The sequence below is a fragment of the Patagioenas fasciata genome, chromosome 7 (assembly GCF_037038585.1).
Source record: "Patagioenas fasciata isolate bPatFas1 chromosome 7, bPatFas1.hap1, whole genome shotgun sequence".
Classification (NCBI taxonomy): Eukaryota; Metazoa; Chordata; class Aves; order Columbiformes; family Columbidae; genus Patagioenas; species Patagioenas fasciata.
Window position 1 is genome coordinate 32,229,140 of NC_092526.1, and position 12,941 is coordinate 32,242,080.

General features: G+C 45.7%; 1 protein-coding gene across 6 annotated transcripts in view; it reads right to left on the bottom strand.

Annotated features, from left to right (window-relative positions):
- The window catches only part of ERBB4 (erb-b2 receptor tyrosine kinase 4), a 616,649-nt gene that overhangs the window by 368,759 nt on the left and 234,949 nt on the right, over nucleotides 1–12,941 (bottom strand). For all 6 annotated transcript variants that reach the window (XM_071811269.1, XM_071811273.1, XM_071811270.1 and 3 more), the window contains exon 2: nucleotides 10,353–10,504. In XM_071811269.1, coding sequence (XP_071667370.1) covers nucleotides 10,353–10,504 — 152 coding nt within the window. The remainder of the gene's footprint in view (nucleotides 1–10,352; nucleotides 10,505–12,941) is intronic.

Genomic DNA, 12,941 nt, shown 5'->3' on the forward strand with positions numbered 1-12,941 from the left:
TGGCGCTGCACACCCCCATGCACCACGTGCGGCTGACGGAGATGTCCCTGCTGGCTGTTCCTCAGGTTGGGCATGCTCATCCTCAATCCCCGAAAGATACGGCCACTGCCACTCCCTTGGCCAGCTCCAGTCTCCATGGCTCCTCAAACCAGCTCCACTCACCAGAGCAGCTTTTGCTGGGATACATCCTTGAGAACACACCCTTGACATTCTATTTTTCAGGTGGACACTCGGGAAGGTCAAGTTCTCTCCCTGTCCACCCAGCCTTCCTGAGCACCTATGCGAACCATGTGGGGCCACATCATTCGATGGCCCTATGCTAGTATCAGTTTGGGGGTGGGAGTGTTGCTGTTGCTTAAACATTGCAATCTGCAAAATTCTGCTGACATTTCTGAACTAGAAAAGCCCTCTGGCAGGCATCTGCAGAGGAAACCTTTAAAATTGATCTGGTTTAGCACAAAAACTGTTGGCTAAGCCTCCACCGGTCCCTCTGCTCCTCCATCCTTTGACACAGCTCACAGCAAAAGACTTCGCTTTCCCTTTCTGCAGCTTTTAACAGCAATTCAAGCCCATTGATCCAGGACTCTGAGTCAGTGTATTACAATCCACGATTATTCAGCTCCCTGACAGTTGGTTTGTTTAATTTCATTTTATTCCATAGTAAAATGGGATTGGAAGGAGGGAGGGCTAGAGGACAAATTGGCACCATATTGCCTAAATGCTCAGGAAAACAGAAAAATGTCACTCAAAGGAAAGTACAAAATACTTCCACTTGGTACAGGCTGCTGTACCACTACTATATACGTATCTATATGCCTATCTGTACCTTGTCTGTGCCTCTCAACTTCAACGTCTGTTCCACAGAAAGATTTGAGAGGGCGGGTGGACAAAGAGATTAATAAATAAGCCTTAATAACACTTGAGCAAAGCTGGTCAGTAAACAGCGTGAAATACTGGAGTTTATGGTGTCTCCTAGTGAGGGTTAAGGCTTGAAAACTCATTACACTCACCATTTACACCAAATAACCTTTCTTTTCATGGTTAGAAGAAAACTACTAATCTGCTTTACAAACTAGTAAATCCATTTAGAATTTAAAAGCATTTGGAACTATTTTTTTTTCCTGTTAGTTAGTTTAACTTTACTCCATTGTTTGCTTTAGTCCAGCTTCAATTAGTCCAGCATTTCCAATTGCATGGTAAGGGAGAGGTTTACACTTACAAGAGTAAGATCATTAACAGCATAAGGTGCTTGAAAGGGAGAGCATAATTGGTTTCACTTGCCTAGAGGGAAGATCGGCTTCTAAGAGAAACAACACCTAATTAAGAAGGTTTGCACTGTTTTATTTTTAATAATGTCCACCCCCACTACCAGCATTTTTATAGTACCTGCCACAGCAGGTTCTGGCTTAGCCACATGTATTTTGCAGCTGTGCAGGAGCTGAAAGCATCAGACAAAAGAACAGACAGAAAGAAGACCCTGATGAGACACTAAATGGTAAGAAATAAATAGATTCATAGTGTGTATTTAATAAAAATAAATAATAAGAAAAACAAAAAATAAAACAAACACAAAACCAAACAAGCCTAGACAGAGCCGCAAATCTCAACAGTTGTGTTTGTTCACATTAAGAATTCAACTCCTCATCTATATTTTTGCTGGCGGCTGAGCTTGTGGTTGCCAGGACGAGCTGGAAAGCACGACCAGTTTGTCAGATGCTTGGCTGGCCGTGCACAGGTGAAGGCAGGTCATACAGTGGACAAGCGAGGTGATGGGGCTGGCCCAGGTGCTATCCTAGATCAGCACAGGGCAGGAAGGTTCCCTGACCTGCACCTCAAAGATCCCCAGCAGATATTGCCCAGGGAGTAACGTGCTTCCATAAGCACACATTGGTGGCTGGGGTCAGCATGTAACCTCAAATACAGCCCCATACAGCAATCTATTAGGAAGGCAACAAGATCTGTATTAGGAGGAGGAGAAACGTCTTTGTGGCTAATACTGATGCTACATGACCAAAGCATAGGAACGCATCCACTTTGCAGACTGCTAAACAGTTTAAGTACAGACCCCCCCAGACCTGTTTATCACATTCCTGGGGAGACGGTGGACTTTGCTGGCTACTCCAAATGCTCTCCCCTACCACCAACACCCTCCATGTGCTGCCCAAGCTGTGCTACTGCCAACTGGCACCTGTCCACTGAGTTACCTCTGCCAAACCTGGAATGCATTCCATATGGAATGGTGAACCCCATGTCCTGGGCATATTTTTGATACTGGAGCATCTTGCGCCTCAAAATTTTCCAGCAATGGGGCTGGAACAGGGGTAGAAATACTGTTGAATGGCAAACATCACTTGCAGCTGTGGCTGGCATCCCATCATACACAGAGAACGCTCCCACACTGTGCATCCCACACCTACCTGGGCTTGCAGGCACCTAGCAGCACCCAGAAGATGCCAGAGGAGTTTGTGAGGTTCAGCAAGTCCAGCAAGAAGGACAAACTGCCACCTCATGTCTCGAGGAGGACTAGTACAGCCCCTGGGCATGGGGGAGCCGCCCCACATCACTTCCCCAGCTCTCTGCTCTGACTAATAAAGGGCAGCTTCACTGCAACCACAACTATGGGATAGCAAGCCAAAAGGATATTACTGATCTCAAGCATGTGCGGGGGTCTGGGTTACTCTGAATAATTTAAGTCAGGCTTCTTTTATCTCTCTCTTCCACTCCAGAGTCACTACCGCTGCCACAGACATGAATCAGACAGGCTTCCTGGGCAGCTGGAGATGGGGTGCCTCCCATACTATGGGAGCTGAAAGAAAAATGCTAAAAGACAATTTAAAGAGACTTCTTAATCACCCTGGACTTCAAATCTTTACATCTCCTCTCCACATGTGATAGAGCTGGAGGATGCTTCCCGCAACTGAACGGGATGCAGGCAGAGGCTGCAGGAGAGCTGGGGAAGCTCTTGGTCGCTGCCAGCAAACGATGGGGGAAACAAAGCTCCAGGCTGGGATCCATCCCCATGTCCCCCAGGAGCTGGAGCCTCTCTGAACTACCCGTACATGGATGCACAAATGTTGACCAAAGGCCTGTCGATGCCACCTGCTCATGGCTCCACACGACGACAGCGCCTGTTTTATACAGCAAAAGGATCAGAGGGAAGAGGCCACTTGGGAATGCGGCCGCTCACTGGCAGCGCTCCCGAGAGCAGCTCTGAGGCAAACAGGACTTGAGGAGCAGCCCAATAACATCCCCGGCAGGCCCAGACCCCCCCCCGCTGGAAAAGGGCATCATCCACAGCCCCATTCTATTCCAGCCCCCCCCAAATGCTTCCTGGAGGTTCACACAGCACCTGAGCCACACAGAGGCAAAGGGGCAGCTTTACAGCCTGTCCCTGCGCCAAGCAGGGAGGCTGCATTTCCACAGCACACAGCTCTCCTCCTAAGCACAAGTGGTTATTTCAAACTGTATCTTTCATACAAAGCCACCAAAAATAATTGCTAAATTAATGGCGCAATAGCTAAAGTATATATATTTGATTATGGCTTGGTAAACCCATCTCAAAGATTAATTGTATATTAATTCTCTTCTATGTTTGTTTTGCAGAAGCTAAAAATTTAATTCAAGCAGAAGAGTATCAGCTTGCAGAGTCTTTAAGTTTCTGTCAGCCAAAAAGCAAAGCCCAAATTGCCCTGCAGAGCTGATCTGGGCTCCTTGCGAGTGCTCCAGTGCTGGTAGGGCAAGGACAAGAGGGGAAAGAGAGCTTGTACAAGTGAGATTTTCAGTATATTTTAGGGAGAGGAGGTTGGTGTTGTGTACAGAAGAGAAAGGAGCCTCCTAGCCCAGTTATTCTGCCTGTTGCAATACCCCGGACAGCTACAAAAAAAATAAAATAATAGGCCTGGAAGGAGTATAAATCCCAAGTCAAAATCTGGCTGTGGGGAACTAGCAAAAGCATTAGCTGCTTGGAGAGATGAAGCTGCTGGGTTCATTATCAACGTTTTAAAAAGTCTCTGCAATAGCCAGACTGGGTGGTGAACGGGGCCGTCATAGCAGGGTGAGGAGGATGTGGGAGGTGGGGAGAGGGCTCGGGGTCACCCCACAAAGCCCCGCAGCTCCAGGGAGGGAGGCAGATGGGAGGCTGGCACCCCTGCAGGCAGTTTTTTGGGGGGAAGAAAGGGAGGTGTGAGCAGGGTCCCTGTGCTGTCACCTTGCATCTAGCAGAGGAGATGCACCGGCAGCAGCTAGAGGCTTACACCAGAGGGGCCTTGGCATAGGTAGGAATTGAGCAGTACCATGTCCTGTGTCCACCAAAAATGGGTTGAAACCAGACAGGCTGTTGAAAAAGGGTTTTATAGCATCTGAGGAAGGGAAGCAGTGGCTGTAAAGAATATACCTATATTACAGATATCTGACCGGGGCAGCACAGGAAAGCAGAGGCTGTGGAGACACAGATGCTTTCCTATCAGTGGAACATGAGGGGGATAAGCAGCTGAAGCACAAAATTAATGTAACACCTCCAGACAGATTTAGGCCAGAAACCACTGGATGCCTTCTACCTACTAGCTGGGAGGCTCTGGGAGTGGTGGAGCTAGGTGACATTAGGGTAGGGACTACAGGGTGTGCAATATTTGTCTCCAATAGCAGTGACCAGGCATGGACCGCAGAGGTGCTGTCCCACATGTGGCAGGACACGGGCAATGTGAACACCAATGACTGTAACAGTGCCTGGCACTCAGCTACTCACCACAGCCACAGCATGGGCTTCCCATTCCACTACCTGCTTCTGAGCAGAGGACAGGTCTGGAAGACCCCACAAAGCTGGGCTGTTCCTCACCTCAGCAATCAACGCTCCCTGGCCATTCTGAGACCAGTTTAAACCACTGGGATTGTTTTAAGCTACTGTTCCTGCAAAAGCAGTGGGAAATGGTAGAACCAGCTGTGCTCCTGGCAGAGAGCTGTATCACACATGCTTTTTGCAGTTAGCCTCTGCTCCCACTCCACCCTCCGAGTTTGGGATCCAGCTCGCTTTAAATGCAGTTCGGGTTCATCCAACACAGTTGGCGGTTGATCATGGCCGGTATAAAACATTTTGCCCACGCCAGCAGCACGGCCTGGCATGCAGCTGGCCTCCCATAACCCACCCAGCACAGCAGCTGTGTTTATCACTGTGTGTGCAGGATGCCCATGCCAGGTGTACGCAGCAAGTTGGAGGGGTTCTCTTTCCACCTGAAATTTTGTGGCATGCACAGCCCTTTCCCTCACAAGCCAAGGACAACACATGCTGGTGAGGCTCTCCTGAAGCCACTGACTGCAGGACAAATGTTACAGGGCAGCTTTGTCCAGCAAACCTGCCCCCAAAACCCCTGTACTGGTGTGGGGCTGGACTGCAATGCTTTCCAACCACTTCTGGGGAAAACCCCCCTCCACATAGACATATACCACCCCCTCTATTTCGGGGGACTCCTGACAAGCACTGCTTCACATCCCACTCCCTTTCTGCTGAGCTGAGACCTTATTGAAGCCTGTCAACTGGGAATTAAGATACCATTTTGCTGCAGAAGAGGATGTAGAGCTGTGCTGCCAGGCCTGCAGGAGCTGTATGTATCACCAGAGTGATCTGCCGAGCAAATGGGCCAGGGCAATACGCTCCTGTCAAAACTGGACAAGGCAATACCCTCCTGTCACAGCTGTTCAGACTGCAGGCTCTCTCCATACCCACATCTCCACTGAGCTCTCCCACCAGAGCTTTCAGAAGGTACTGCTTAGACTCATCTTGCTATAAACGACCAAAAACTTTTTTAAAAAATTGATTACTTGCTTTTTCTTTTTAACCAGAAGCAGCTTTGAACACCTAGGGGTCAGGCAGCATGGTTTGCAGCCAGTTCTTCCCATGGCTGCTCTGGCAGTTCTCCCCCACGGAAGGGTCTGTCTAACCCAGTCTTCCTCCCAGGCTATAACACAACCAGAAGCAAAAATATGTAAAACCCAAATCCCATCCACCACAAAGTCTAAGTGTGATTGTAAGGAAAGTGATAAGTACAGGCTGGCACAGGTTTTCACTAAGAACACAGTTACATGTGTTGACAGAGGGAAGATGGGGCTGGACGTCTGTGCAGGAACTGCAGCAGCTGTAAAGTTGCCCACCACGAAATCCCCATCCTGTTAAAAGACAGGCAGGTAGCTGCCAATGTAGCCATGGCTGACAGTGCTACAGAGGTAAACGAAAAAAGAATCTATAAAGCAGCAGTAGATCATTTTCAAAGGCTGTTGATTGCAGTTAGAAAAAAGTTTCATAATCATTTGGGAGAGTTATTGCAGGCAACAGCACAGAACTTTGGTCATGTCTTCAAAAATAAATAATCTGAATTGGTTAAAATAAAATTCAGACACAAGAAGACAATTTACTGACTGTGAATTGCTAAAAGCCTGGGGATTAGTCAAAGATAACTCTCGTTTACCAAATGTGTTTAACAGAACAAGAGTGCTTGCAGAAGATTGTTTTGTAGTATACTAATTGTGTATTTAATTTCGAAAATTGAATTCACAGATGCTATTAAGAAATAAGAACTGTCCACAATACAAACTGTCAGCTTTGCCAAGTAAAAATAAAACAGGTTCCTGTTTCTGAAACCAGTCATTTGCAATATGAACCACTGCATGATCTCAGCTTTTCTTGATTTTTTTCTGAAATCAAAACTAGGGAAATAAACGTCAGCTCAAGCCTTGATGAGACTGAAGACACACACCAGCTTAACCAGCTTACCTAGTGTCACAGAGCAAGTCCCAGTGCAAAAGCCCAGCCCATGCAATTAGCTGAAGGATGCTGGTGGGTTGGGAAGCAGCGGGAGATGGAGCCCGACCTCTTCCCACTGTCACTGTCGACTTGCTGGGTGAGCCTGGGCGTGCAACAGGAACAAAGGAGCTCTCGGGGCCTGTATTCCACCCGTTTATTTGCCCTGCTCGCTTCAATCATGCTCTTGGAAACAGTAAGTGCCTTTCCCTGCTGCAGCCTGTGCCAGCAGGGAGCCTGACTTGGCCACCACAGGAGGTGTTGCTCCAGCAGCAACGCGCTGCATTAACCCAAGCCTCATTTCACTGCCAAAGCTTGCCGTGGTGGGATTCCAAAGACTGAACTACCACAGTGTACATTTTCTGTGGGTAGGTTGAGCCTCAGAAGAAAAACAAAAACCATCAAACACATTGTCTTTCCCAGCACTCAGGCGTGGGCACATTTTTTCCACCTACAAGTGCTCCTTTCTTCTGCCCAGCCTCCTGTTGTGGCCGCAGTGCAGGGAAGCAGCAGGAGCAGAGCTGATGAAGCTGGAGGGTAGCATGTGCAGAGCAGAACTTGACATTGCAATTGCACACCCTTGTTTTGGCCACCCAAAGACAAACAATACACAAGGCTATAACACAACCAGAATTAAAAAAACAAAAAAACAAAAAAACAAACTTACAACTAAAAGACCAGATTTGTACTCCTGTTCTGCAGACATGCAAAAATACTGGGAAAAAACCACTAGTATACGCAATCCCTTCTTAAACGAATGAATCTCCTCTTGAGCTCAAAGCCACGCGCTCGCTTGCAGACCTGGAAGTTTAAGTGGTTGAGCACTTTGTTCAGGTGATAGGCAGCCCTTTTTAGTCTTAATCAGCAGATATTCAGACAGCTAACTCATAGACGTAAAGCAAATCTACTTAGGGAATAAACGTCTAAATAAATATGAGAGATGGGATGCTGATCTTTTAATGTGCCTCTGCAGGGTAAATAAAATTATGGGATTTTTCACTTCAATTCATTTATGGTGTTCATTTATCATTGCATGATAAAAAGGCTCAGCATGCCTAGCTTGCTATGGCTTCCGTCTGTCCTGCAATGAGAGGCTGCCCAGCTAAGCTGAGAACTAACGAGAGGGCAGGCAGGCACACAAAGCCACAGTACTCATCAGCCGGATGTACAGATAGAACCCAGGGGTGCGTCAGCTGCCTACCTGAAGTCCGTTTTGTGGAGAAAGAGGGTAATTATTGCAACAGAAACAAAGGAAAATTGGAGGAGGCTGGAGGAGCAACATCTTGCAAGACAAGTTCACTATGTGTAAGTCTGACAAACAGCCTTTCTTTTAGTTATCTCCCTTCTGCCACATTCATTTCACTATTAAAACCATTTTTGAAAGGATAAACCAAGTAATGCTGCCTAACTAATGAATGTCGAATTATCGGCGTAAATATGCCAACATTTATTTATTTATTTGCCTCCCCAAGAACGTGTTCTCTTCTGGTTTTCTATTTTAATGACTACAATTCATCATATTAACTAGACTTCCAGTTTGCTGGGTTTTGTTTCAAGTTCTCCTTTTTGCTGAGACATCTGCAAGAGGGCAGCCACAGGTAAGAGAAGTAATAAAACTAATAAAAAAGTGATAGTAGCTGCCACCAAAAAGCACGAGTGACCGAACCACCTTCATTTACTACACAGGGCCCTTCTTTCTTTCTTTCTCTCGTTTGCTGATTTTACTGCCCACTTTCCACTAATATTTCACTCTGCTTATGGCAGCTCTCTGCAAGGAACGTTAATTCCCTAATTTCCGAATAATTTGCTTTCCCTACCAACCAGCAGGCAGCGTAAGAAGGAAGGAAAGTTGAAGCGGAAGAATCGTCTGTGATGAATTCGAGCTATGCAGAATGGCCCAGTCAGGGGTTTCAGGAGGCATCTGAAACTCCAGTGATGCCTGAATCAGTGCGAGGATCCTGCCCTCACAGGAGGTATCTATCTGCCGACTGTCTAACACCACGGAAAACGTCAGTCCAGCTGCACCAAGGCTATATCTATTTCACAGCACCAGCATATGTGTTTTCCCCACCTGTCACAACTGTGAAATGTATAGATAGCATTTACTTCCTAGGCATTCGTCGCTCAAATGAACAGGCAACCTGTTAGTCTGAGTGCAATTAGCACCCCGAACTTTACTCCAGACATATCTGGTAGCTGAATTTTGCTTGCAGATCTTTTAGCAGCCTGCTGTACGTTTGGAGTAAATATAGGCCCATGTATAGTGTGGGAATTCTGTGAAATCCCCAACAAATTTAAGGTGAAATAAAACTAAGCACGCTGTTGGAGAATCTTCTTTGCCTTTGTTAGAACTCATAAAGGAAAGTTCACATTTTTACAAACTGAAACTGAGTACTAGGTTCACCCGAGACCCACCAAACCGACAGTGTGTAACACAACCTGCCGGGCCGACTCCTGCCTCCCCCTTCCTGCTGCCGGATTTAAGCTTCACCACTCCTGCTACGTGGTGTTCACGAAAATGCCGGTTACATACACACACGCATTTTGAAACATGACATTAGCAGTTTGCAGAAGTATTCATGAGGGATACCATATGATACGAGCAAGTGTAAACCCTTACCTGTGTCACGGCTTGACGACTTCTGTTGGCGAGTAAGACCAGCACAGCCTGCAACCCCACTGCTGTGGGCTGCCCTTTCCACCATGGTCCTCACACCTACATTCCAGTTTCTTCCATGTCATAGCCACATCATCTGCAGCATCCTCAGACGCTCACCAATTACTGGATCACTTCTTTACTGGGATATTTTTCAAACGTAATTAGTTTCAGAATGCCAAATAATGCTGGGCTTACACTCTTTTAATTTGGCATTCAACTTTCTCTCCTTGTGGTTGTTAGAATATTAACAGGGAACGTACAAACCACATTGAAATGTTCCTTCGCAAACCCGGAAGCATGATATTTACTGAAAATTCGATGTAAGGAGGGCTGAGGGAGTGCACAACCCCAGCTCCATAGTGGTAGGATAGCCTGCATCTATCACAGCTTCCCCTGGGTGCTGCAGATTCAATTAGGCTCGTAACTCCAGTCTCATACAGGAAGAGGGTTTTATGTTCATTCAGCAATCACCTTTCCTTTCTTAAATGCTTCACAAATCTTGCCCAGAGTTCTTCCCTTGCTTAGCCTATCAACCAGTCCATATATAGCATTTCATTAGGATTAGTTTCTCCAATCCTCCAATGCTTATCTGCATGATTCTCTGACCTTTCTAAATCCTACCTTACCCGCTCCTGCTCCGTACCTGCTGGCAACACACAGTGATAGAGACCTGCAAGATGTCACCTTTCTGTGTAGTGACACAGCTTTCTCCCCCAAGTCCTTGATAAATCTAAATGATGCGTACTCAGAGCATCTGTCACAGAACAACATTGCTTTTGTTCTCTGCACATCTGTGACATTTTATTATCCTCTTATATTGCAGCAGAGCTTGCGGGAGAGAGACCCGTCCTTATTCAGACTAGTATCGTTGGCTACTTCCAAAAAGAAACAAAGATCGCTTACCCGCAGGAAGGAGAGGTCTCGGTTGTGCTCGATGCTGGTGATTTCCAGGTTGCCCATCACTACCTCACAGTTCTCATAGTACTTGCGTAGGGCCCGATACTGCTGCTCCAGGTCAGAGAGGGAGCTCAGCTTGTTCTCGGTGCCGGCACACACTGCAAGAAACCACAGGACACACAGTCAGAATGAGTATGGAAGAGGGGTACAGGAGCAGAGAAGGAAATAGAGTTTTTATATAGGGATACAGGCAATTGTAACAAAAATCCTGATTTATTCACAGGATTGGGTCCTTCAAAAAAAACAACACACCACAAGTTACTTGAATATCCTCAGTAGCAAGAGGCAGGTACAAATATGGTCTGTGATCATGTCAGTCATTTAGACATGTCTCACCACATCGGAAGACGTGCTGGTGTTTACCACCAAATGCAGAAAGGCTGAAAACACAGAAATGCAGGAGAAACGCAAAACTAGTTGACCCAGCACCTAAAGGGTGAAACCCTAGCCTCAGCAAAGTCCCTACTAGTTCTGCCTGTGACAGGATTGGACACTGAAGAGGGATGTGCCAGTCACAGATTAAAGGGCGCAAGGCTGGAGAGACCCACGCATCCAAGCTGACCTGGGTAATCCAACATTTTCCCTATTACCCTGATGCTCAGAAGGGTCTGTTGGACAAGGTAAGAGCAATCTGACCAGAAGGCTTATACTCATCATTGTTTTCCCCATCATTTTCCTTAAGTCCCCAGGTTCTTCCCAGCTTTCCAAAATTAAATAGGAGAAATACAACAGCAAAGCACATGCCATCTTTCCACAAATCACCAGACTGTGATCTGAACGTACAAATGGAGACGTGTCAGATGAGTTAGGAAACATCATCCTCATACAGTTAATTTTCAGAAGATGCCTTTAATATCATACTCCTCTGTTCTGAATTTTTAAGTCCAGTCCAAAGCCACTGCAGCATTGCATCTCTGCTTGCTGTGCATCAAGCAAAGACAAAAACGAATGCAGAGAGAAACACAGAAGCAGCATTTTCCAACAGCAGTTTTTCACGTGGCTCTCAGCCTGCCAGGACAGCGATGCTACTTAAATGGTCAAGTGTGAGGCTGGACTTGATTTTTGCATGCACTTATTTTTCCTCTTTACTAACAGCTTGTGGGTTGACCTTATCTGCGAGCAAATTAATACGAATATATCTAAACTTCTGGAATGGGCATTATATTATGCAAAACACAAGCCAGACCAGAAAAGCATTTCTGGAGCCATTCCCACCCCTGGATTAGATCAGTACAAACAAAACTCTCCATGACTGTAGGCATAATCAGTAAAATTGGTTAAAATATGCTCTTTTGAATGATGCAGGTCCTGTTTTTAAATATCAAAAGTAATTAGGTTTTTGAGTACTACTATTATTGACTATTTACTTACTACACCCCCCACTTTTTTCCTCATTCTCTGTTCTCCGCTGCAGTCTCTCTGCTACAGAGCAATGTGCTCTTGTGCCAGGGTGATTCGAGCTTCGAGCAGCCTCTTGGTGAAGAGCTTCGGGACACAGCCAAAACCCCACAAACTGCTCCAAGTTTTCTCCCAAGGAAACTCCCTCTGCCCTGAAAATGGCAGTGGAAATCTGCTCCTCCTGAACGGTAACTCCCCACCAGGGAGGGACAGTAGGGGCTGGTTTCATTGCAAGCCATTCACAGAATGAAAGATTTATCAGATCATTTTTGGGTTTTGTGTTTCCTAGCAGCTAAAGAGCACAGACCGAAGCTGAACAGGCACGATGTGAGACTTCTTTTCCAAACATATATTCAGTCTAGATACCAGGGATATTTTAAAGGAGGCAATTCTTAAAATTTCTTTCTACGACCTAGTAGAAATAAAATTTCAAAGTCCTTGCTAAGTTTAAAAACTCAAAATATTTGACATATATTCACTATATTGTGTTGCAGGAAAAAAAAAAATGGTTGGGGCTTACTCATGTTTTAAAATAAAAACTACCACTTTATCTCAAGGCTTAATTTAAAGCACAAAGTCCTGCTTTGAAAGTTTTCTTGTAAAAGCTTACCACTTAGAGTAAAATATATCTAAACACGATTTTGTTTATAATATTTTAATAGCCATTTTTGAGGATTGTCAAGATGGAAAGGTATGGTCCCACAGGGACCTGACGTAGCTCTGCTGGACCGGGAACACCTGGGAGGATTAACCACTGTTGCTAGGGGATGGCACATCTTTCCTTTCAAAATAAAAAGTCCTATCGTAGCGCATATTTCAAGTTTTATTTGGAACAACCTCGAGATCTACCATACAAACATCTACACACTCCAGGGAGACTCACACCTGTCCCTGCCAGAAGACTTCAAAAATGTTTGCTTACAATTACAGAATCAGTTTGTTTGCTTTTTCCTTAAGAGTAGCAGCAGTAGCAGCATCTATAACAAGACTGACTGTGTTTCCAGACGAAAAAGTATTATTCTTTCTTACGGCTCCGGGGAAACTAATAAATAATTTCTGGTCCATTTTGCAACTAGTGCTAAGGATCAACATAGCTCAGAAAACAATTCCAGCAGCTCAGCTAATAAAGCTATATAC